Here is a 24,706-nt window from a genome sequence, read left to right on the forward strand (position 1 = left end):
GCATGCTCTGTTGTGCTGCAGTGTGTGAGATGTAGTGTGTCGCCCCCTGCTGGTGCAGTGTCTGTACAGAGCATGCTCTGCTGTGCTGCAGTGTTTGAGATGTAGTGTGTCGCCCCCTGCTGGTGCAGTTTCTGTACAGAGCATGCTCTGCTGTGCTGCAGTGTGTGAGATGTAGTGTGTCGCCCCCTGCTGGTGCAGTGTCTGTACAGAGCATGCTCTGCTGTGCTGCAGTGTGTGAGATGTAGTGTGTCGCCCCCTGCTGGTGCAGTGTCTGTACAGAGCATGCTCTGCTGTGCTGCATTGTGTGAGATGTAGTGTGTCGCCCCCTGCTGGTGCAGTGTCTGTACAGAGCATGCTCTGCTGTGCTGCAGTGTGTGAGATGTAGTGTGTCGCCCCCTGCTGGTGCAGTGTCTGTACAGAGCATGCTCTGCTGTGCTGCAGTGTGTGAGATGTAGTGTGTCGCCCCCTGCTGGTGCAGTGTCTGCACAGAGCATGTTCTGCTGTGCTGCAAATCCCACAATGTCTGTCCGCTATTTCATGCTTCTTCTCTGACAGATTTCTAAAACTTAACATGGATAACAGAGTTCATCCTCTTTCCACCATCTCACTCAGCCCCCCATCCGACCTATCCATCAACGTCAATGGCTGTCCACTCTCCCCAGTCCCTCAAGCTCGCTGCCTTGGGGTAACCCTGGACTCTGATCTCTACTTCACACCACATATCCAAGCCCTTTCCACCACCTGCCGACTCCAACTCAAAAATATCTCCCAGATCCGCACATTCCTCAGCCATGAATCTGCAAAAACACTAGTGCACGCCCTCATCATCTCCCGCCTCGACTACTGCAACCTCCTGCTCTGTGGCCTCTCCTCTAACACTCTCGCACCCCTCCAATCTATCCTAAACTCTGCTGCCCGACTAATCCACCTGTCCCCCCGCTATTCCCCGGCCTCTACTCTCTGTCAATCCCTTCACTGGCTCCCCATTGCCCAGAGACTCCAGTTCAAAACTAACCATGGCAAACAAAGCCATCCACAACCTGGCACCCCTGCAATTCTGTCAGATAATACTCAGCTTCTTCCTGAAAATGATTGCAATCACAAATTCTTTGGTATTATTCTCTTCATTTAATTTGTCTTCAATGAAAAAAACACAAAAAGAATTGTCCTAAAGCCAAATTGGATATAATTCCACAACAAACCTAAAAAAGGGCCGGACAAAAGTATTGGCACTGTTTGAAAAATCATGTGATGCTTCTGTAATTGGTGTAATTAACAGCACCTGTAACTTACCTGTGGCACCTAACAGGTGTTGGCAATAACTAAATCACACTTGCAGCCAGTTAACATGGATTAAAGTTGACTCAACCTCTGTCCTGTGTCCTTGTGTGACCACATTGAGCATGGAGAAAAGAAAGAAGACCAAAGAACTGTCTGAGGACTTGAGAAACCAAACTGTGAGGAAGCATGAGCAATCTCAAGGCTACAAGTCCATCTCCAAAGACCTGAATGTTCCTGTGTCTTCCGTGCACAGTGTCATCAAGAAGTGTAAAGCCCATGGCACTGTGGCTAACCTCCCTAGATGTGGACGGAAAAGAAAAATTGACGAGAGATTTCAACGCAAGATTGTGCGGATGGTGGATAAAGAACCTCGACTAACATCCAAACAAGTTCAAGCTGCCCTGCAGTCCGAGGATACAACAGTGTCAACCCGTACTATCCGTCGACGTCTGAATGAAAAGGGACTGTATGTAGGATACCCAGGAAGACCCCACTTCTTACCCCGAGACATAAAAAAGCCAGGCTGGAGTTTGCCAAAACTTACCTGAGAAAGCCTAAAACGTTTTGGAAGAATGTTCTCTGGTCAGATGAGACAAAAGTAGAGCTTTTTGGGAAAAAGCATCAACATAGAGTATACAGGAAAAAAAAAGAGGCATTCAAAGAAAAGAACACGGTCCCTACAGTCAAACATGGCGGAGGTTCCCTGATGTTTTGGGGTTGCTTTGCTGCCTCTGGCACTGGACTGCTTGACCGTGTGCATGGCATTATGAAGTCTGAAGACTACCAACAAATTTTGCAGCATAATGTAGGGCCCAGTATGAGAAAGCTGGGTCTCCCTCAGAGGTCATGGGTCTTCCAGCAGGACAATGACCCAAAACACACTTCCAAAAGCACTATAAAATGGTTTTAGAGAAAGCACTGGAGACTTCTAAGGTGGCCAGCAATGAGTCCAGACCTGAATCCCATAGAACACCTGTGGAGAGATCTCAAAATGGCAGTTTGGGGAAGGCACCCTTCAAATATCAGGGACCTGGAGCAGTTTGCCAAAGAAGAATGGTCTACAATTCCAGCAGAGCATTGTAAGAAACTCATTGATGGTTACCGGAAGCGGTTGTTTGCAGTTATTTTGGCTAAAGGTTGTGCAACCAAGTATCAGACTGAGGGTGCCAATACTTTTGTCTGGGCCATTTTTGGAGTTTTGTGTGAAATGATCAATGATTTGATTTTTGCTTCATTCTCTTTTGTGTTTTTTCCTTGCAAGCAAATTAAATGAAGAGAATAATACCAAAGAATTTGTGATTGCAATCATTTTCAGGAAGAAACTGAGTATTATCTGACAGAATTGCAGGGGTGCCAATACTTTTGGCCACCTGTCATGGGTGTGTCGCCACGAAGATCGTCGCGACTACACAGCCTGACTTCTCGCAGCTGAGTTTTTGGTGCTTTGTGTTTTTTGGTTGTGAGGGAATTAATTCTCTCTCTCTGTGCTTGACGAGGCTCAGCCTCGCCCAGCTGCAGTTAATGCTGCAGTATTGGGATTCCTTCAAATACCTGCTGGTCTGATAGGGAAGTTGTCGGTGAAAGCATTTCTTGCAGACCTTCAGAGTGGATCGTTGTTTGGTGGAGTTCGGAGCGAGGAGTATGCGGTGTGGTTTGTTCCCTTCCTCCCTTTATCATTTATCTCCTAACCTGTTGTTGTTCCCTCTGTAATTGTGGTGTTAGTTTTTGTATGCAAGGTGGTTTTTGGTTTTCCCCTTGTACTGTCTCGTTTGTCTAGTACTGTGTTTTGGGCATTTTCTATCCTGTTTCCCATTGTTGAGATCGGGGTCCTTCTCAGGACTAGATTACTTAGGTTCAGGGATATTCAGGAGTTTAGGGTTACGCTGGCGGCCTGGACCTCTGTACCATTAACAGTACCTCCAGGTTGAGGGATTAGTCAGGGCCCCCGTCTAGGGTCAGCTCAGGCCCCTGACCCCCCTGTACGCTGAGACAGCGTGACATTTTCACCGACCGACAAAAAAAAAAAAAAAAAAAAATTTTTTTTTCCAACCACCATGGATCCAGTAGCCAGTCTAGCTCGGCAGTTGCAGAGTTTGTCCATGGAGTTGGCGGACGTTAAGTCCAAGGTTTTGTGTCCTCTGGAGCAAGCCGGACCAGAACCTAAAGTAGCTCTCCCTGACAGGTTCACTGGGGGGCGGGACAAGTTTTTTGTGGTCCGGAGAGGCAGGCCATGAAGGATTATATTTCTGAGAATCTGGCTAAGGGGCATATTAGACCTTCATCTTCCCCGGTGGCCGCGGGGTTCTTCTTTGTGAAGAAGAAAGATGGAGGCCTACGCCCTTGCCTGGATTTCCGTGAACTTAATCGGATTACGGTCCGAGATCCGTATCCGCTCCCACTTATTCCCGATCTCTTTAATCAGATCGTGGGCGCCAAATGGTTCTCTAAGTTGGATCTCAAGGGGGCGTACAATCTGATTAGGATAAAGGAGGGGGATGAGTGGAAGACGGCGTTTAACACTCCGGAGGGGCATTATGAGAACCTTGTCATGCCATTCGGTCTGACTAATGCCCCGGCGGTGTTCCAACACTTTGTTAATGACATTTTTCGCCGCCTGGTGGGACAGTTTGTTGTCATATATCTGGATGACATCTTAATTTACTCGCCTGATCTTGTGTCTCATCAGGAGCATGTTAGGCAGGTGTTACAGATCTTGCGGGATAATAAACTGTATGCCAAATGGGAGAAGTGTGTGTTCGCCGTACAGGAACTCCAGTTTTTAGGCTTCCTGGTTTCAGCGTCCGGCTTTCGTATGGACCCTGGGAAAGTGCGGGCAGTTCTTGAGTGGGATCTGCCAGAGAATCTTAAGGCACTACAACGTTTCCTGGGGTTTGCTAATTATTACCGGAAATTCATTCGTAATTTCTCATCCATGGTTAAGCCTCTCACAGACATGACAAAAAAGGGGACGGATTTTTCTAGGTGGTCTGACAAGGCTTGTCAAGCTTTCTCCTCCTTGAAAAAATGTTTTGCCTCGGCACCCATACTCATTCAACCTGATGCGTCACAGCCATTCATTGTAGAGGTAGACGCTTCTGAGGTAGGGGTGGGAGCAGTTTTGTCACAAGGTTCGTCCCCTGGTAAGTGGCGTCCGTGCGCTTTTTTCTCCAAAAAATTGTCTGCTGAGAGGAATTACGATGTCGGCAATAGGGAACTCTTGGCCATTAAGTTAGCTTTTGAGGAGTGGCGCCATTTTTTGGAGGGGGCAGTTCATCCGGTCACCGTCATCACTGATCACAAGAACCTGCTTTATCTGGAGTCCGCAAAACGTCTGAATCCCAGACAAGCTAGGTGGTCGTTGTTTTTTACCAGGTTTAATTTTTTCGTTACATATCGTCCTGGGTCAAAAAATGTGAAGGCGGATGCCTTATCTCGTAGTTTCCCTGGGGCCGGGAATACGGACGACCTGATTCCTATCCTTCAGGAGGGGGTGGTGGTTTCGACAGTATGCTCTGAGCTGGAGGAGGAGGTATTGGAGGCTCAGGGGGACGCCCCTGTTGGACCTCCAGGGAGACTGTTTGTTCCAGATCAGCTACGACAAAAGGTGATCGAGGCACACCATAACTCAGCTTTGGCTGGACACCCAGGGAGTAAAGCAACTGTGGACCTCCTCTCGCGTCGGTTTTGGTGGCCTAACTTACATAAGGAGGTGGTAACTTTTGTTGCGTCCTGTGGGGTTTGTGCGCGCTCTAAGACCCCACATACCCGTCCGTCTGGGTCCCTCTTACCTTTGAAGATCCCGGAGCGTCCTTGGACTCATCTGTCTATGGACTTCATTACGGACCTCCCGCCGTCCTCGGGTAAAACGGTCATACTCGTTGTAGTAGACAGGTTCAGCAAGATGGCACATTTTATCGCTCTTCCTGCTCTTCCTAATGCTAAAACTCTTGCGCGGGTGTTCATTGGAGAGATTGTGAGGCTTCACGGGGTACCCTCCGATGTGGTGTCAGATCGGGGGTCTCAGTTTGTGTCCAAATTCTGGAAGGCTTTTTGTACTCGGCGGGGGATGCATTTATCGTTCTCATCGGCTTTTCATCCTCAGACCAATGGTCAGACGGAACGTCTGAACCAGAGTTTGGAGACATATCTCCGGTGTTTTGTGTCAGAGAACCAGGAGGACTGGGCTTCTTTCTTACCTCTGGCGGAGTTTGCTCTTAATAATATGCGGAGCGAATCCACCGGTAAGTCCCCGTTTTTTGGGGCATATGGTTTTCACCCCCAGTTTTGTACTTTCAGTAGAGGGGGCTCTTCGGGGGTTCCTGAGGAGGAACGATTTTCGTCATCACTCGCTTCAGTATGGAGAGGGGTACTGAATAATCTGAGTACTATGGGGAACCGATACAAACGTATGGCTGATAGGAGGAGAGTGTCTGGTCCGGACCTAAGTGTGAACGATCGGGTATGGTTGTCTACCAAGAATATAAAACTCAAGGTTCCCTCCTGGATACTGGGTCCCAGGTTCATCGGGCCGTACAGGATCAGTTCTATAATTAATCCGGTGGCATTCCATCTTGACCTCCCCCCTACGTTTAAAATTCATAACGTGTTCCACAGATCTTTGCTTAAGAGGTATGTGGTGCCAATGATACCGTCACCTTTACCTCGTCCTCCAGTGGTGGTCAATGGAAATTTGGAGTTTCAGGTATCGAAAGTCATCGATTCACGTTTTAGTCGCCGGTCCCTTCAGTACCTGGTTCATTGGAAAGGGTATGGTCCTGAGGAGAGAATGTGGGTTCCTGCGTCAGATATTAACGCAGACCGGTTAATTCGGGCCTTCCACACGACTCACCCAGATAAACCTGGCCCTGAGGGTCCGGAGGCCCCTCGTAGAAGGGGGGGTACTGTCATGGGTGTGTCGCCACGAAGATCGTCGCGACTACACAGCCTGACTTCTCGCAGCTGAGTTTTTGGTGCTTTGTGTTTTTTGGTTGTGAGGGAGTTAATTCTCTCTCTCTGTGCTTGACGAGGCTCAGCCTCGCCCAGCTGCAGTTAATGCTGCAGTATTGGGATTCCTTCAAATACCTGCTGGTCTGATAGGGAAGTTGTCGGTGAAAGCATTTATTGCAGACCTTCAGAGTGGATCGTTTTTTGGTGGAGTTCGGAGCGAGGAGTATGCGGTGTGGTTTGTTCCCTTCCTCCCTTTATCATTTATCTCCTAACCTGTTGTTGTTCCCTCTGTAATTGTGGTGTTAGTTTTTGTATGCAAGGTGGTTTTTGGTTTTCCCCTTGTACTGTCTCGTTTGTCTAGTACTGTGTTTTGGGCATTTTCTATCCTGTTTCCCATTGTTGTGATCGGGGTCCTTCTCAGGACTAGATTACTTAGGCTCAGGGATATTCAGGAGTTTAGGGTTACGCTGGCGGCCTGGACCTCTGTACCATTAACAGTACCTCCAGGTTGAGGGATTAGTCAGGGCCCCCGTCTAGGGTCAGCTCAGGCCCCTGACCCCCCCTGTACGCTGAGACAGCGTGACACCACCACTGTATATCTGTGACCTAGTCTCCCAGTACATACCTGCACGCAACCTCCGATCCTCACAAGATCTCCTCCTCTACTCCTCTCTTATCTCCTCCTCCCACAATCGCATACAAGATTTCTCCCGTGCTTCCCCCCTACTCTGGAACTCTCTACCCCAACGTATCAGACTCTCGCCTACCGTGGAAACCTTCAAAAAGAGCCTGAAGACCCACCTCTTCCGACAAGCCTACAACCTGCAGTAACCACCGCTCCACCATACCGCTGCACGACCAGCTCTACCCTCACCTACTGTATCCTCACCCATCCCTTGTAGATTGTGAGCCCTCGGGGGCAGGGTCCTCGCTCCACCATACCGCTGCACAACCAGCTCTACCCTCACCTACTGTATCCTCACCCATCCCCTGTAGACTGTGAGGCCTCGCGGGCAGGGTCCTCGCTCCACCATACTGCTCCACCATACCGCTGCACGACCAGCTCTACCCTCACCTACTGTATCCTCACCCATCCTCTGTAGACTGTGAGCCCTCGCGGGCAGGGTCCTCTCTCCACCATACCGCGGCACGACCAGCTCTACCCTCACCTACTGTATCCTCACCCATCCTCTGTAGACTGTGAGCCCTCGCGGGCAGGGTCCTCGCTCCTCCTGTACCAGTCGCTGTCAGATTATGTTCAAAATTTATTGTAATTGTTTTTGCTATGTATACCCCTGTTCACATGTAAAGCGCCATGGAATAAATGGCGCTATAATAATAATAATAATAATAATAATAATAATGTAGTGTTTTGCCCCCTGCTTGAGAGGTGTCTGTACAGAGCATGCTCTGCTGTGCTGCACTATGTGAGATGTAGTGTGGACATGTCGCCCCCTGCTGGTGCAGTGTCTGTACAGAGCATGCGCCACTGTGCTGCATTGTGTGAGATGTAGTGTGACGCCTCCTGCTGGTGCAGTGTCTGTACAGAGCATGCGCCACTGTGCTGCAGTGTGTGAGATGTAGTGTGGACATGTCGCCCCCTGCTGGTGCAGTGTCTGTACAGAGCATGCGCCACTGTGCTGCAGTGTGTGAGATGTAGTGTGTATGTGTCGCCCCCTGCTGGTGCAGGGTCTTGCCATGCAGGTCATTATTTTCACCAAACTTTGAGGCAGATTTTATAAAATTCCTTCTTATTATTGTTCATGAGACAGCAGAGATAAGTAAGTGCCCCCTCCCCTCACTCCATGCACTGGTGCAGTTTATATGAGGTTGTCAGCTCCGCTCTGAGTCCTGGGATTTCTCCTCCATCTTTGGCGCAGGTGGTTTCAGCTTCGGTGCAGGAGGCGACGTCTCAGCTCCCGGCGCAGGAGGTCTCGCTCCTTCCTTATTCCCTGCAGGACGCTCTGGTTCTCCTGCGCTCGTCTCACCAGATACGGCAGCACCGAGTCCACCGAACCGTAAGGGATGGACTTATAGACCAGATACCCGGCCCGACCTGAGGACGAGAGCGGCACGTCAGCCCCACCGAGACGTACCGCGAGGAAAGATACAGCAGCCATGTACTGATCCACACCAACCTACCGAGCGTGAGAGACACGTGGTCACACATCCCCAGGAGCTGCCCGAAGCAGACGGCACCACCGCTCCCAACAATACCGAGCTCCGCCATCCTGCAAGAGCAGAGAACCTGCATCACTCCACTGACACTGCCCTGACTAAAGTCACCAACGACCTACTAACCGCCAAATCCAAGAGACACTACTCTGTCCTCCTCCTCCTGGACCTGTCCTCCTCCTCCTGGACCTGTCCTCCTCCCCCTGGACCTGTCCTCCTCCCCCTGGACCTGTCCTCCTCCTCCTGGACCTGTCCTCCTCCTCCTGGACCTGTCCTCCTCCTCCTGGACCTGTCATCTGCCTGTGACACAGTGGACCATTCCCTCTTACTACAGACTCTCTCATCTCTCGGCATCATGGACTTGGCCCTATCTCGGGTCTCTTCATACCTAACAGACCGGACATTCAGTGTCTCCCACTCACACACCACCTCCTCATCTCGCCCCCTATCTGTCGGTGTCCCCCAAGGTTCAGTTCTAGGACCCCTGCTCTTCAAACCTATCCATCAACGTCAATGGCTGCCCACTCTCCCCAGTCCCTCAAGCTCGCTGCCTTGGGGTAACCCTGGACTCTGATCTCTCCTTCACACCACATATCCAAGCCCTTTCCACTTCCTGCCGACTCCAACTCAAAAATATCTCCCGGATCCGCACATTCCTCAGCAAAGACTCTGCAAAAACACTAGTGCATGCCCTCATCATCTCCCGCCTCGACTACTGCAACCTCCTGCTCTGTGGCCTCCCTTCTAACACTCTCGCACCCCTCCAATCTATCCTAAACTCTGCTGCCCGACTAATCCACCTGTCCCCGCTATTCCCCGGCCTCTCCTCTCTGTCAATCCCTTCACTGGCTCCCCATTGCCCAGAGACTCCAGCTCAAGACCCTAACCATGGCATACAAAGCCATCCACAACCTGTCTCCTCCATATATTTGTGACCTAGTCTCCCGCTACATACCCGCACGCAACCTCCGATCCTCACAAGATCTCCTTCTCTACTCCCCTCTTATCTCCTCTTTCCACAATTGCATACAAGATTTCTCCCGTGCATCCCCCCTACTCTGGAACGCTCTACCCCAACACATCAGACTCTCGACTACCGTGGAAACCTTCTAAAGGAACCTGAACACCCACCTCTTCCGACAAGCCTACAACCTGCAGCAACCCTCGCTCCACCATACCGCTGCACGACCAGCTCTACCCTCACCTACTGTATCCTCACCCATCCCTTGTAGATTGTGAGCCCTCGGGGGCAGGGTCCTCGCTCCACCATACCGCTGTACGACCAGCTCTACCCTCACCTACTGTATCCTCACCCATCCCCTGTAGACTGTGAGCCCTCGGGGGCAGGGTCCTCGCTCCACCATACCGCTGTACGACCAGCTCTACCCTCACCTACTGTATCCTCACCCATCCCCTGTAGACTGTGAGCCCTCGCGGGCAGGGTCCTCGCTCCACCATACCGCTGCACGACCAGCTCTACCCTCACCTACTGTATCCTCACCCATCTCTTGTAGATTGTGAGCACTCGCGGGCAGGGTCCTCGCTCCACCATACCTCTGCACGACCAGCTCTACCCTCACCTACTGTATCCTCACCCATCTCTTGTAGATTGTGAGCACTCGCGGACAGGGTCCTTGCTCCACCATACCGCTGCACGACCAGCTCTACCCTCACCTACTGCATCCTCATCCATCCCCTGTAGGCTGTGAGCCCTCGCGAGCAGGGTCCTCGCTCCACCATACCTCTGCACGACCAGCTCTACCCTCACCTACTGTATCCTCACCCATCCCTTGTAGACTGTGAGCCCTCGCGGGCAGGGTCCTCGCTCCACCATACCGCTGCACGACCAGCTCTACCCTCACCTACTGTATCCTCACCCATCCCCTGTAGACTGTGAGCCCTCGCGGGCAGGGTTCTCGCTCCACCATACCGCTGCACGACCAGCTCTACCCTCACCTACTGTATCCTCACCCATCCCCTGTAGACTGTGAGCCCTCGCGGGCAGGGTCCTCGCTCCACCATACCGCTGCACGACCAGCTCTACCCTCACCTACTGTATCCTCACCCATCCCTTGTAGATTGTGAGCCCTCGGGGGCAGGGTCCTCGCTCCACCATACCGCTGTACGACCAGCTCTACCCTCACATACTGTATCCTCATCCATCCCTTGTAGACTGTGAGCCCTCGGGGGCAGGGTCCTCGCTCCACCATACCGCTGTACGACCAGCTCTACCCTCACCTACTGTATCCTCACCCATCCCCTGTAGACTGTGAGCCCTCGCGGGCAGGGTCCTCGCTCCACCATACCTCTGCACGACCAGCTCTACCCTCCCCTACTGTATCCTCACCCATCCCCTGTAGACTGTGAGCCCTCGCGGGCAGGGTCCTCGCTCCACCATACCTCTGCACGACCAGCTCTACCCTCCCCTACTGTATCCTCACCCATCCCCTGTAGACTGTGAGCCCTCGCGGGCAGGGTCCTCGCTCCACCATACCTCTGCACGACCAGCTCTACCCTCACCTACTGTATCCTCACCCATCTCTTGTAGATTGTGAGCCCTCGCGGGCAGGGTCCTCGCTCCACCATACGGCTGCACGACCAGCTCTACCCTCACCTACTGTATCCTCATCCATCCCCTGTAGGCTGTGAGCCCTCGCGGGCAGGGTCCTCGCTCCACCATACCGCTGCACGACCAGCTCTACCCTCACCTACTGTATCCTCACCCATCCCTTGTAGACTGTGAGCCCTCGGGGGCAGGGTCCTCGCTCCACCATACCGCTCCATGACCAGCTCTACCCTCACCTACTGTATCCTCACCCATCCCCTGTAGACTGTGAGCCCTCGGGGGCAGGGTCCTCGCTCCACCATACCGCTGCACGACCAGCTCTACCCTCACCTACTGTATCCTCACCCATCCCTTGTAGATTGTGAGCCCTCGGGGGCAGGGTCCTCGCTCCACCATACCGCTGTACGACCAGCTCTACCCTCACATACTGTATCCTCACCCATCCCTTGTAGACTGTGAGCCCTCGGGGGCAGGGTCCTCGCTCCACCATACCGCTGTACGACCAGCTCTACCCTCACCTACTGTATCCTCACCCATCCCCTGTAGACTGTGAGCCCTCGCGGGCAGGGTCCTCGCTCCACCATACCTCTGCACGACCAGCTCTACCCTCCCCTACTGTATCCTCACCCATCCCCTGTAGACTGTGAGCCCTCGCGGGCAGGGTCCTCGCTCCACCATACCTCTGCACGACCAGCTCTACCCTCCCCTACTGTATCCTCACCCATCCCCTGTAGACTGTGAGCCCTCGCGGGCAGGGTCCTCGCTCCACCATACCTCTGCACGACCAGCTCTACCCTCACCTACTGTATCCTCACCCATCTCTTGTAGATTGTGAGCCCTCGCGGGCAGGGTCCTCGCTCCACCATACGGCTGCACGACCAGCTCTACCCTCACCTACTGTATCCTCATCCATCCCCTGTAGGCTGTGAGCCCTCGCGGGCAGGGTCCTCGCTCCACCATACCGCTGCACGACCAGCTCTACCCTCACCTACTGTATCCTCACCCATCCCCTGTAGACTGTGAGCCCTCGCGGGCAGGGTCCTCACTCCACCATACCGCTGTACGACCAGCTCTACCCTCACCTACTGTATCCTCACCCATCCCTTGTAGACTGTGAGCCCTCGCGGGCAGGGTCCTCGCTCCACCATACCGCTGCACGACCAGCTCTACCCTCACCTACTGTATCCTCACCCATCCCCTGTAGACTGTGAGCCCTCGCGGGCAGGGTCCTCGCTCCACCATACCGCTGTACGACCAGCTCTACCCTCACCTACTGTATCCTCACCCATCCCTTGTAGACTGTGAGCCCTCGGGGGCAGGGTCCTCGCTCCACCATACCGCTGCACGACCAGCTCTACCCTCACCTACTGTATCCTCACCCATCCCCTGTAGACTGTGAGCCCTCGCGGGCAGGGTCCTCGCTCCACCATACCGCTGCACGACCAGCTCTACCCTCACCTACTGTATCCTCACCCATCCCTTGTAGACTGTGAGCCCTCGCGGGCAGGGTCCTCGCTCCACCATACCGCTGCACGACCAGCCCTACCCTCACCTACTGTATCCTCACCCATCCCTTGTAGACTGTGAGCCCTCGCGGGCAGGGTCCTCTCTCCACCATACCTCTGCACGACCAGCTCTACCCTCACCTACTGTATCCTCACCCATCTCTTGTAGACTGTGAGCCCTCGCGGGCAGGGTCCTCTCTCCACCATACCGCTGCACGACCAGCTCTACCCTCACCTACTGTATCCTCACCCATCCCTTGTAGACTGTGAGCCCTCGCGGGCAGGGTCCTCTCTCCACCATACCTCTGCACGACCAGCTCTACCCTCACCTACTGTATCCTCACCCATCTCTTGTAGACTGTGAGCCCTCGCGGGCAGGGTCCTCTCTCCACCATACCGCTGCACGACCAGCTCTACCGTCACCTACTGTATCCTCACCCATCTCTTGTAGACTGTGAGCCCTCGCGGGCAGGGTCCTCGCTCCACCATACCACTGCACGACCAGCCCTACCCTCACCTACTGTATCCTCACCCATCCTCTGTAGACTGTGAGCCCTCGCGGGCAGGGTCCTCTCTCCACCATACCGCTGCACGACCAGCTCTACCCTCACCTACTGTATCCTCACCCATCCCCTGTAGACTGAGAGCCCTCGCGGGCAGGGTCCTCGCTCCACCATACCGCTGTACGACCAGCTCTACCCTCACCTACTGTATCCTCACCCATCCCCTGTAGACTGTGAGCCCTCGCGGGCAGGGTCCTCGCTCCACCATACCGCTGTACGACCAGCCCTACCCTCACCTACTGTATCCTCACCCATCCCCTGTAGACTGTGAGCCCTCGCGGGCAGGGTCCTCGCTCGACCTGTACCAGTCGGTGACTTTTATATCCGGGTACAAGCTTCCTTCACTATAGATTAAGTGGTTTATGAAATCTGGAGTGGAGGTGGGCTTACTCTGTTACAATCACAATATCTGGTTCTATGTTACATGATGAACCTCAGACTCCACTATCCCCTCTATCTCTTTCTGCTTTGGGGGTCCCCATTTGGAGATGAATTAACTTATTGCTGTTGATCTAATTTTGCACTAAGCACAGAGCACTTTACTCTGAAAAAGGGAGAAGAGAACTGTATCTGCTTATATTTATATATTCTAGTGATCCAGCAACACAGTGATTATCCACCTACGGATCACACCTCCTCTCCTGGCAGCATTGTGGCGCTTAACGCTTCTTCTATATATCTGTTTAATAGAGAAATAGTGTTTGGACATTAAGTCTTTGGTCTTATTATATATATATATTAGATATACACTTCTCAAATGTAACGCGCCATGGAATAAATGGCACTATAATAATAATAATCTAATCCTCTCCTGTGTGATACTGTCTGCTGAGCCGTGTATCTAATCCTATCCTGTGTGATACTGTCTGCTGAGCCGTGTATCTAATCCTATCCTGTGTGATACTGTCTGCTGAGCCGTGTATCTAATCCTATCCTGTGTGATACTGTCTGCTGAGCCGTGTATCTAATCCTCTCCTGTGTGATACCGTCTGCTGAGCCGTGTATCTCATCCTCTCCTGTGTGATACCGTCTGCTGAGCCGTGTATCTAATCCTCTCCTGTGTGATACTGTCTGCTGAGCCGTGTATCTCATCCTATCCTGTGTGATACTGTCTGCTGAGCCGTGTATCTAATCCTATCCTGTGTGATACTGTCTGCTGAGCTGTGTATCTAATCCTCTCCTGTGTGATACTGTCTGCTGAGCCGTGTATCTCATCCTCTCCTGTGTGATACCGTCTGCTGAGCCGTGTATCTAATCCTCTCCTGTGTGATACTGTCTGCTGAGCCGTGTATCTCATCCTATCCTGTGTGATACTGTCTGCTGAGCCGTGTATCTAATCCTATCCTGTGTGATACTGTCTGCTGAGCCGTGTATCTAATCCTCTCCTGTGTGATACTGTCTGCTGAGCCGTGTATCTAATCCTCTCCTGTGTGATACTGTCTGCTGAGCCCTGTATCTAATCCTATCCTGTGTGATACTGTCTGCTGAGCCGTGTATCCGATCCTATCCTGTGTGATACTGTCTGCTGAGCCGTGTATCTAATCCTATCCTGTGTGATACTGTCTGCTGAGCCGTGTATCTAATCCTATCATGTGTGATACTGTCTGCTGAGCCGTGTATCTAATCCTCTCCTGTGTGATACTGTCTGCTGAGCCGTGTATCTAATCCTCTCCTGTGTGATACTGTCTGCTGAGCCGTGTATCTAATCCTATCATGTGTGATACTGTCTGCTGAGCCGTGTATCCGATCCTCTCCTGTGTGATACTGTCTGCTGAGCCGTGTATATAATCCTCTCCTGTGTGATACTGTCTGCTGAGCCGTGTATCTAATCCTCTCCTGTGTGATACTGTCTGCTGAGCCATGTATCTAATCCTCTCCTGTGTGATACTGTCTGCTGAGCCGTGTATCTCATCCTCTCCTGTGTGATACCGTTTGCTGAGCCGTGTATCTAATCCTCTCCTGTGTGATACTGTCTGCTGAGCAGTGTATCTAATCCTCTCCTGTGTGATACCGTCTGCTGAGCCGTGTATCTAATCCTATCCTGTGTGATACTGTCTGCTGAGCCGTGTATCTAATCCTCTCCTGTGTGATACTGTCTGCTGAGCCGTGTATCTAATCCTATCCTGTGTGATACTGTCTGCTGAGCTGTGTATCTAATCCTATCCTGTGTGATACTGCCTGCTGAGCCGTGTATCTAATCCTATCCTGTGTGATACTGTCTGCTGAGCTGTGTATCTAATCCTCTACTGTGTGATACTGTCTGCTAAGCCGTGTATCTCATCCTCTCCTGTGTGATACCGTCTGCTGAGCCGTGTATCTAATCCTATCCTGTGTGATACTGTCTGCTGAGCCGTGTATCTAATCCTATCCTGTGTGATACTGTCTGCTGAGCCGTGTATCTAATCCTATCCTGTGTGATACTGTCTGCTGAGCCTTGTATCTAATTCTATCCTCTGTGATACTGTCTGCTGAGCCGTGTATCTAATCCTATCCTGTGTGATACTGTCTGCTGAGCCGTGTATCTAATCCTCTCCTGTGTGATACTGTCTGCTGAGCCGTGTATCTAATCCTCTCCTGTGTGATACCGTCTGCTGAGCCGTGTATCTAATCCTATCCTGTGTGATACTGTCTGCTGAGCCGTGTATCTAATCCTCTCCTGTGTGATACTGTCTGCTGAGCCGTGTATCTAATCCTCTCCTGTGTGATACTGTCTGCTGAGCCGTGTATCTAATCCTCTCCTGTGTGATACTGTCTGCTGAGCCGTGTATCTCATCCTATCCTGTGTGATACTGTCTGCTGAGCCGTGTATCTAATCCTATCCTGTGTGATACTGTCTGCTGAGCCGTGTATCTAATCCTCTCCTGTGTGATACTGTCTGCTGAGCCGTGTATCTAATCCTCTCCTGTGTGATACTGTCTGCTGAGCCCTGTATCTAATCCTATCCTGTGTGATACTGTCTGCTGAGCCGTGTATCCGATCCTATCCTGTGTGATACTGTCTGCTGAGCCGTGTATCTAATCCTATCCTGTGTGATACTGTCTGCTGAGCCGTGTATCTAATCCTCTCCTGTGTGATACTGTCTGCTGAGCCATGTATCTAATCCTCTCCTGTGTGATACTGTCTGCTGAGCCGTGTATCTCATCCTCTCCTGTGTGATACCGTTTGCTGAGCCGTGTATCTAATCCTCTCCTGTGTGATACTGTCTGCTGAGCAGTGTATCTAATCCTCTCCTGTGTGATACCGTCTGCTGAGCCGTGTATCTAATCCTATCCTGTGTGATACTGTCTGCTGAGCCGTGTATCTAATCCTCTCCTGTGTGATACTGTCTGCTGAGCCGTGTATCTAATCCTATCCTGTGTGATACTGTCTGCTGAGCTGTGTATCTAATCCTATCCTGTGTGATACTGCCTGCTGAGCCGTGTATCTAATCCTATCCTGTGTGATACTGTCTGCTGAGCTGTGTATCTAATCCTATCCTGTGTGATACTGTCTGCTGAGCTGTGTATCTAATCCTATCCTGTGTGATACCGTCTGCTGAGCCGTGTATCTAATCCTCTCCTGTGTGATACTTTCTGCTGAGCCGTGTATCTAATCCTCTACTGTGTGATACTGTCTGCTAAGCCGTGTATCTCATCCTCTCCTGTGTGATACCGTCTGCTGAGCCGTGTATCTAATCCTATCCTGTGTGATACTGTCTGCTGAGCCGTGTATCTAATCCTCTACTGTGTGATACTGTCTGCTAAGCCGTGTATCTCATCCTCTCCTGTGTGATACCGTCTGCTGAGCCGTGTATCTAATCCTATCCTGTGTGATACTGTCTGCTGAGCCGTGTATCTAATCCTATCCTGTGTGATACTGTCTGCTGAGCCGTGTATCTAATCCTATCCTGTGTGATACTGTCTGCTGAGCCGTGTATCTAATCCTATCCTCTGTGATACTGTCTGCTGAGCCGTGTATCTCATCCTCTCCTGTGTGATACCGTCTGCTGAGCCGTGTATCTAATCCTATCCTGTGTGATACTGTCTGCTGAGCCGTGTATCTAATCCTATCCTGTGTGATACCGTCTGCTAAGCCGTGTATCTAATACTCTCCTGTGTGATACTGTCTGCTGAGCCGTGTATCTAATCCTCTCCTGTGTGATACTGTCTGCTGAGCCGTGTATCTAATCCTATCCTGTGTGATACTGTCTGCTGAGCCGTGTATCTAATCCTATCCTGTGTGATACTGTCTGCTGAGCCGTGTATCTAATCCTCTCCTGTGTGATACTGTCTGCTGAGCCGTGTATCTAATCCTATCCTGTGTGATACTGTCTGCTGAGCCGTGTATCTAATCATATCCTGTGTGATACCGTCTGCTGAGCCGTGTATCTAATCCTATCCTGTGTGATACTGTCTGCTGAGCCGTGTATCTAATCCTATCCTGTGTGATACTGTCTGCTGAGCCGTGTATCTAATCCTCTCCTGTGTGATACTTTCTGCTGAGCCGTGTATCTAATCCTCTCCTGTGTGATACTGTCTGCTGAGCCGTGTATCTCATCCTCTCCTGTGTGATACTGTCTGCTGAGCCGTGTAACTAATCCTATCCTGTGTGATACTGTCTGCTGAGCCGTGTATCTAATCCTCTCCTGTGTGATACTTTCTGCTGAGCCGTGTATCTAATCCTCTCCTGTGTGATACTGTCTGCTGAGCCGTGTATCTCATCCTCTCCTGTGTGATACTGTCTGCTGAGCCGTGTAACTAATCCTATCCTGTGTGATACTGTCTGCTGAGCCGTGTATCTAATCCTCTCCTGTGTGATACTGTCTGCTGAGCCGTGTATCTAATCCTATCCTGTGTGATACTGTCTGCTGAGCCGTGTATCTAATCATATCCTGTGTGATACCGTCTGCTGAGCCGTGTATCTAATCCTATCCTGTGTGATACTGTCTGCTGAGCCGTGTATCTAATCATATCCTGTGTGATACCGTCTGCTGAGCCGTGTATCTAATCCTATCCTGTGTGATACTGTCTGCTGAGCCGTGTATCTAATCCTATCCTGTGTGATACTGTCTGCTGAGCCGTGTATCTAATCCTCTCCTGTGTGATACTTTCTGCTGAGCCGTGTATCTAATCCTCTCCTGTGTGATACTGTCTGCTGAGCCGTGTATCTCATCCTCTCCTGTGTGATACTGTCTGCTGAGCCGTGTAACTAATCCTATCCTGTGTGATACTGTCTGCTGAGCCGTGTATCTAATCCTATCCTGTGTGATACTGTCTGCTGAGCTGTGTATCTAATCCTATCCTGTGTGATACTGTCTGCTGAGCCGTGTATCTAATCCTATCCTGTGTGATACTGTCTGCTGAGCCGTGTATCTAATCCTCTCCTGTGTGATACTTTCTGCTGAGCCGTGTATCTAATCCTCTCCTGTGTGATACTGTCTGCTGAGCCGTGTATCTAATCCTCTCCTGTGTGATACTTTCTGCTGAGCCGTGTATCTAATCCTCTCCTGTGTGATACTGTCTGCTGAGCCGTGTATCTCATCCTCTCCTGTGTGATACTGTCTGCTGAGCTGTGTATCTAATCCTATCCTGTGTGATACTGTCTGCTGAGCCGTGTAACTAATCCTATCCTGTGTGATACTGTCTGCTGAGCCGTGTATCTAATCCTATCCTGTGTGATACTGTCTGCTGAGCTGTGTATCTAATCCTATCCTGTGTGATACTGTCTGCTGAGCCGTGTATCTAATCCTCTCCTGTGTGATACTGTCTGCTGAGCAGTGTATCTAATCCTATCCTGTGTGATACTGTCTGCTGAGCCGTGTATCTAATCCTATCCTGTGTGATACTGTCTGCTGAGCCGTGTATCTAATCCTATCCTGTGTGATACTGTCTGCTGAGCTGTGTATCTAATCCTATCCTGTGTGATACTGTCTGCTGAGCTGTGTATCTAATTCTATCCTGTGTGATACTGTCTGCTGAGCCGTGTATCTAATACTCTCCTGTGTGATACTGTCTGCTGAGCCGTGTATCTAATACTCTCCTGTGTGATACTGTCTGCTGAGCTGTGTATCTAATCCTATCCTGTGTGATACTGTCTGCTGAGCTGTGTATCTAATCCTATCCTGTGTGATACTGTCTGCTGAGCCGTGTATCTAATCCTCTCCTGTGTGATACTGTCTGCTGAGCCGTGTATCTAATACTCTCCTGTGTGATACTGTCTGCTGAGCTGTGTATCTAATCCTATCCTGTGTGATACTGTCTGCTGAGCTGTGTATCTAATCCTCTCCTGTGTGATACTGTCTGCTGAGCTGTGTATCTAATCCTCTCCTGTGTGATACTGTCTGCTGAGCCGTGTATCTAATCCTCTCCTGTGTGATACTGTCTGCTGAGCTGTGTATCTAATCCTCTCCTGTGTGATACTGTCTGCTGAGCCGTGTATCTAATCCTCTCCTGTGTGATACTGTCTGCTGAGCTGTGTATCTAATCCTATCCTGTGTGATACTGTCTGCTGAGTCGTGTATCTAATCCTCTCCTGTGTGATACTGTCTGCTGAGCCGTGTATCTAATACTCTCCTGTGTGATACTGTCTGCTGAGCTGTGTATCTAATCCTATCCTGTGTGATACTGTCTGCTGAGCTGTGTATCTAATCCTATCCTGTGTGATACTGTCTGCTGAGCCGTGTATCTAATCCTCTCCTGTGTGATACTGTCTGCTGAGCCGTGTATCTCATCCTCTCCTGTGTGATACCGTCTGCTGAGCCGTGTATCTAATCCTCTCCTGTGTGATACTGTCTGCTGAGCCGTGTATCTCATCCTATCCTGTGTGATACTGTCTGCTGAGCCGTGTATCTAATCCTATCCTGTGTGATACTGTCTGCTGAGCCGTGTATCTAATCCTATCATGTGTGATACTGTCTGCTGAGCCGTGTATCTAATCCTCTCCTGTGTGATACTGTCTGCTGAGCCGTGTATCTAATCCTCTCCTGTGTGATACTGTCTGCTGAGCCGTGTATCTAATCCTATCCTGTGTGATACTGTCTGCTGAGCCCTGTATCTAATCCTATCCTGTGTGATACTGTCTGCTGAGCCGTGTATCTAATCCTATCCTGTGTGATACTGTCTGCTGAGCCGTGTATCTAATCCTCTCCTGTGTGATACTGTCTGCTGAGCCGTGTATCTCATCCTCTCCTGTGTGATACCGTTTGCTGAGCCGTGTATCTCATCCTCTCCTGTGTGATACCGTTTGCTGAGCCGTGTATCTAATCCTATCCTGTGTGATGCTGTCTGCTGAGCAGTGTATCTAATCCTCTCCTGTGTGATACTGTCTGCTGAGCTGTGTATCTAATCCTATCCTGTGTGATACTGTCTGCTGAGCTGTGTATCTAATCCTATCCTGTGTGATACTGCCTGCTGAGCCGTGTATCTAATCCTATCCTGTGTGATACTGTCTGCTGAGCCGTGTATCTAATCCTATCCTGTGTGATACCGTCTGCTGAGCCGTGTATCTAATCCTCTCCTGTGTGATACTTTCTGCTGAGCCGTGTATCTCATCCTCTCCTGTGTGATACCGTCTGCTGAGCCGTGTATCTAATCCTATCCTGTGTGATACTGTCTGCTGAGCCGTGTATCTAATCCTATCCTGTGTGATACTGTCTGCTGAGCCGTGTATCTAATCCTATCCTGTGTGATACTGTCTGCTGAGCCTTGTATCTAATTCTATCCTGTGTGATACTGTCTGCTGAGCCGTGTATCTCATCCTCTCCTGTGTGATACCGTCTGCTGAGCCGTGTATCTAATCCTATCCTGTGTGATACTGTTTGCTGAGCCGTGTATCTAATCCTATCCTGTGTGATACTGTCTGCTGAGCCGTGTATCTAATCCTCTCCTGTGTGATACTGTCTGCTGAGCCTTGTATCTAATTCTATCCTGTGTGATACTGTCTGCTGAGCCGTGTATCTCATCCTCTCCTGTGTGATACCGTCTGCTGAGCTGTGTATCTAATCCTATCCTGTGTGATACTGTCTGCTGAGCTGTGTATCTAATACTCTCCTGTGTGATACTGTCTGCTGAGCCGTGTATCTAATCCTCTCCTGTGTGATACTGTCTGCTGAGCCGTGTATCTAATCCTATCCTGTGTGATACTGTCTGCTGAGCCGTGTATCTAATCCTATCCTGTGTGATACCGTCTGCTGAGCCGTGTATCTAATCATATCCTGTGTGATACCGTCTGCTGAGCCGTGTATCTAATCCTATCCTGTGTGATACTGTCTGCTGAGCCGTGTATCTAATCCTATCCTGTGTGATACCGTCTGCTGAGCCGTGTATCTAATCCTCTCCTGTGTGATACCGTCTGCTGAGCCGTGTATCTAATCCTCTCCTGTGTGATACTGTCTGCTGAGTCGTGTATCTAATCCTCTCCTGTGTGATACTGTCTGCTGAGCCGTGTATCTAATCCTATCCTGTGTGATACCGTCTGCTGAGCCGTGTATCTCATCCTCTCCTGTGTGATACCGTCTGCTGAGCCGTGTATCTAATCCTCTCCTGTGTGATACTGTCTGCTGAGTCGTGTATCTAATCCTCTCCTGTGTGATACTGTCTGCTGAGCCGTGTATCTAATCCTATCCTGTGTGATACCGTCTGCTGAGCCGTGTATCTAATCCTCTCCTGTGTGATACTTTCTGCTGAGCCGTGTATCTAATCCTCTCCTGTGTGATACTGTCTGCTGAGCCGTGTATCTGATCCTATCCTGTGTGATACCGTCTGCTGAGCAGTGTATCTAATCCTATCCTGTGTGATACTGTCTGCTGAGCCGTGTATCTAATCCTATCCTGTGTGATACTGACTGCTGAGCCGTGTATCTAATTCTATCCTGTGTGATACCGTCTGCTGAGCCGTGTATCTAATCCTATCCTGTGTGATACTGTCTGCTGAGCCGTGTATCTAATTCTATCCTGTGTGATACTGACTGCTGAGCCGTGTATCTAATTCTATCCTGTGTGATACCGTCTGCTGAGCCGTGTATCTAATCCTATCCTGTGTGATACTTTCTGCTGAGCCGTGTATCTAATCCTATCCTGTGTGATACTGTCTGCTGAGCCGTGTATCTCATCCTCTCCTGTGTGATACTGTCTGCTGAGCCGTGTATCTCATCCTCTCCTGTGTGATACTGTCTGCTGAGCCGTGTATCTAATCCTATCCTGTGTGATACTGTCTGCTGAGCTGTGTATCTAATCCTCTCCTGTGTGATACCGTCTGCTGAGCCGTGTATCTCATCCTCTCCTGTGTGATACTGTCTGCTGAGCCGTGTATCTAATCCTCTCCTGTGTGATACTGTCTGCTGAGCCGTGTATCTAATCCTATCCTGTGTGATACTGTCTGCTGAGCTGTGTACCTAATCCTCTCCTGTGTGATACTGTCTGCTGAGCCGTGTATCTAATCCTCTCCTGTGTGATACTGTCTGCTGAGCCGTGTATCTAATCCTATCCTGTGTGATACTGTCTGCTGAGCTGTGTATCTAATCCTCTCCTGTGTGATACTGTCTGCTGAGCCGTGTATCTAATCCTATCCTGTGTGATACTGTCTGCTGAGCTGTGTATCTAATCCTCTCCTGTGTGATACTGTCTGCTGAGCCGTGTATCTAATCCTCTCCTGTGTGATACTGTCTGCTGAGCCGTGTATCTAATCCTATCCTGTGTGATACTGTCTGCTGAGCTGTGTATCTAATCCTCTCCTGTGTGATACCGTCTGCTGAGCCGTGTATCTAATCCTCTCCTGTGTGATACTGTCAGCTGAGCCGTGTATCTAATCCTCTCCTGTGTGATACTGTCTGCTGAGCCGTGTATCTAATCCTATCCTGTGTGATACTGTCTGCTGAGCCGTGTATCTAATCCTCTCCTGTGTGATACTGTCTGCTGAGCCGTGTATCTAATCCTCTCCTGTGTGATACTGTCAGCTGAGCCGTGTATCTAATCCTCTCCTGTGTGATACTGTCTGCTGAGCCGTGTATCTAATCCTATCCTGTGTGATACTGTCTGCTGAGCCGTGTATCTAATCCTCTCCTGTGTGATACTGTCTGCTGAGCCGTGTATCTAATCCTATCCTGTGTGATACTGTCTGCTGAGCTGTGTATCTAATCCTATCCTGTGTGATACTGTCTGCTGAGCCGTGTATCTAATCCTCTCCTGTGTGATACCGTCTGCTGAGCCGTGTATCTAATCCTCTCCTGTGTGATACTGTCTGCTGAGTCATGTATCTAGTCCTATCCTGTGTGATACTGTCTGCTGAGCTGTGTATCTAATCCTATCCTGTGTGATACTGACTGCTGAGCCGTGTATCTAATCCTATCCTGTGTGATACTGTCTGCTGAGCCGTGTATCTAATCCTATCCTGTGTGATACTGTCTGCTGAGCCGTGTATCTCATCCTATCCTGTTTGATACCGTCTGCTGAGCCGTGTATCTAATCCTATCCTGTGTGATACCGTCTGCTGAGCCGTGTATCTAATCCTATCCTGTGTGATACTGTCTGCTGAGCCGTGTATCTAATCCTATCCTGTGTGATACTGTCTGCTGAGCCGTGTATCTAATCCTCTCCTGTGTGATACTGTCTGCTGAGCCGTGTATCTAATCCTATCCTGTGTGATACTGTCTGCTGAGCCGTGTATCTAATCCTATCCTGTGTGATACTGTCTGCTGAGCCGTGTATCTAATCCTATCCTGTGTGATACTGTCTGCTGAGCCGTGTATCTGATCCTATCCTGTGTGATACTGTCTGCTGAGCCGTGTATCTAATCCTATCCTGTGTGATACTGACTGCTGAGCCGTGTATCTAATCCTATCCTGTGTGATACTGACTGCTGAGCCGTGTATCTAATCCTATCCTGTGTGATACTGTCTGCTGAGCCGTGTATCTAATCCTATCCTGTGTGATACTGTCTGCTGAGCAGTGTATCTAATCCTATCCTGTGTGATACTGTCTGCTGAGCCGTGTATCTAATCCTATCCTGTGTGATACTGTCTGCTGAGCTGTGTATCTAATCCTATCCTGTGTGATACTGTCTGCTGAGCCGTGTATCTAATCCTATCCTGTGTGATACTGACTGCTGAGCCGTGTATCTAATCCTATCCTGTGTGATACTGTCTGCTGAGCTGTGTATCTAATCCTATCCTGTGTGATACCGTCTGCTGAGCCGTGTATCTAATCCTCTCCTGTGTGATACCGTCTGCTGAGCTGTGTATCTAATCCTATCCTGTGTGATACCGTCTGCTGAGCCGTGTATCTAATCCTCTCCTGTGTGATACCGTCTGCTGAGCCGTGTATCTAATCCTCTCCTGTGTGATACTGTCTGCTGAGTCATGTATCTAATCCTATCCTGTGTGATACTGACTGCTGAGCCGTGTATCTAATCCTATCCTGTGTGATACTGTCTGCTGAGCCGTGTATCTAATCCTATCCTGTGTGATACTGACTGCTGAGCCGTGTATCTAATCCTATCCTGTGTGATACTGTCTGCTGAGCCGTGTATCTAATCCTATCCTGTGTGATACTGACTGCTGAGCCGTGTATCTAATCCTATCCTGTGTGATACTGTCTGCTGAGCCGTGTATCTAATCCTATCCTGTGTGATACTGACTGCTGAGCCGTGTATCTAATCCTATCCTGTGTGATACTGTCTGCTGAGCCGTGTATCTAA

The 24,706-nt window shown here is 50.4% G+C and overlaps 1 protein-coding gene across 2 annotated transcripts in view; it reads right to left on the minus strand.

Annotated features, from left to right (window-relative positions):
• Positions 1-7,962: 7,962 nt before the first annotated feature.
• Positions 7,963-24,706, minus strand: part of PRODH2 (proline dehydrogenase 2) — a 72,942-nt gene continuing 56,198 nt past the window's right edge. Inside the window, exons 9-10 of one of the 2 annotated variants that reach the window (XM_073646019.1) lie at positions 8,371-8,459; positions 7,963-8,284 (exon numbers count right to left, since the gene is read on the minus strand). In XM_073646019.1, the coding sequence (XP_073502120.1) occupies positions 8,115-8,284; positions 8,371-8,459 (259 nt within the window). In that variant the 3' untranslated portion in view covers positions 7,963-8,114. Of the gene's footprint in view, positions 8,285-8,370; positions 8,460-13,649; positions 13,717-24,706 lie in introns of those variants that run through there. The other variant, XM_073646021.1, reaches the window with a different exon arrangement.

This window comes from Phyllobates terribilis, unplaced genomic scaffold (assembly GCF_046119375.1).
Source record: "Phyllobates terribilis strain yellow unplaced genomic scaffold, ASM4611937v1 Scaffold_9__5_contigs__length_417890890, whole genome shotgun sequence".
Classification (NCBI taxonomy): domain Eukaryota; kingdom Metazoa; phylum Chordata; class Amphibia; order Anura; family Dendrobatidae; genus Phyllobates; species Phyllobates terribilis.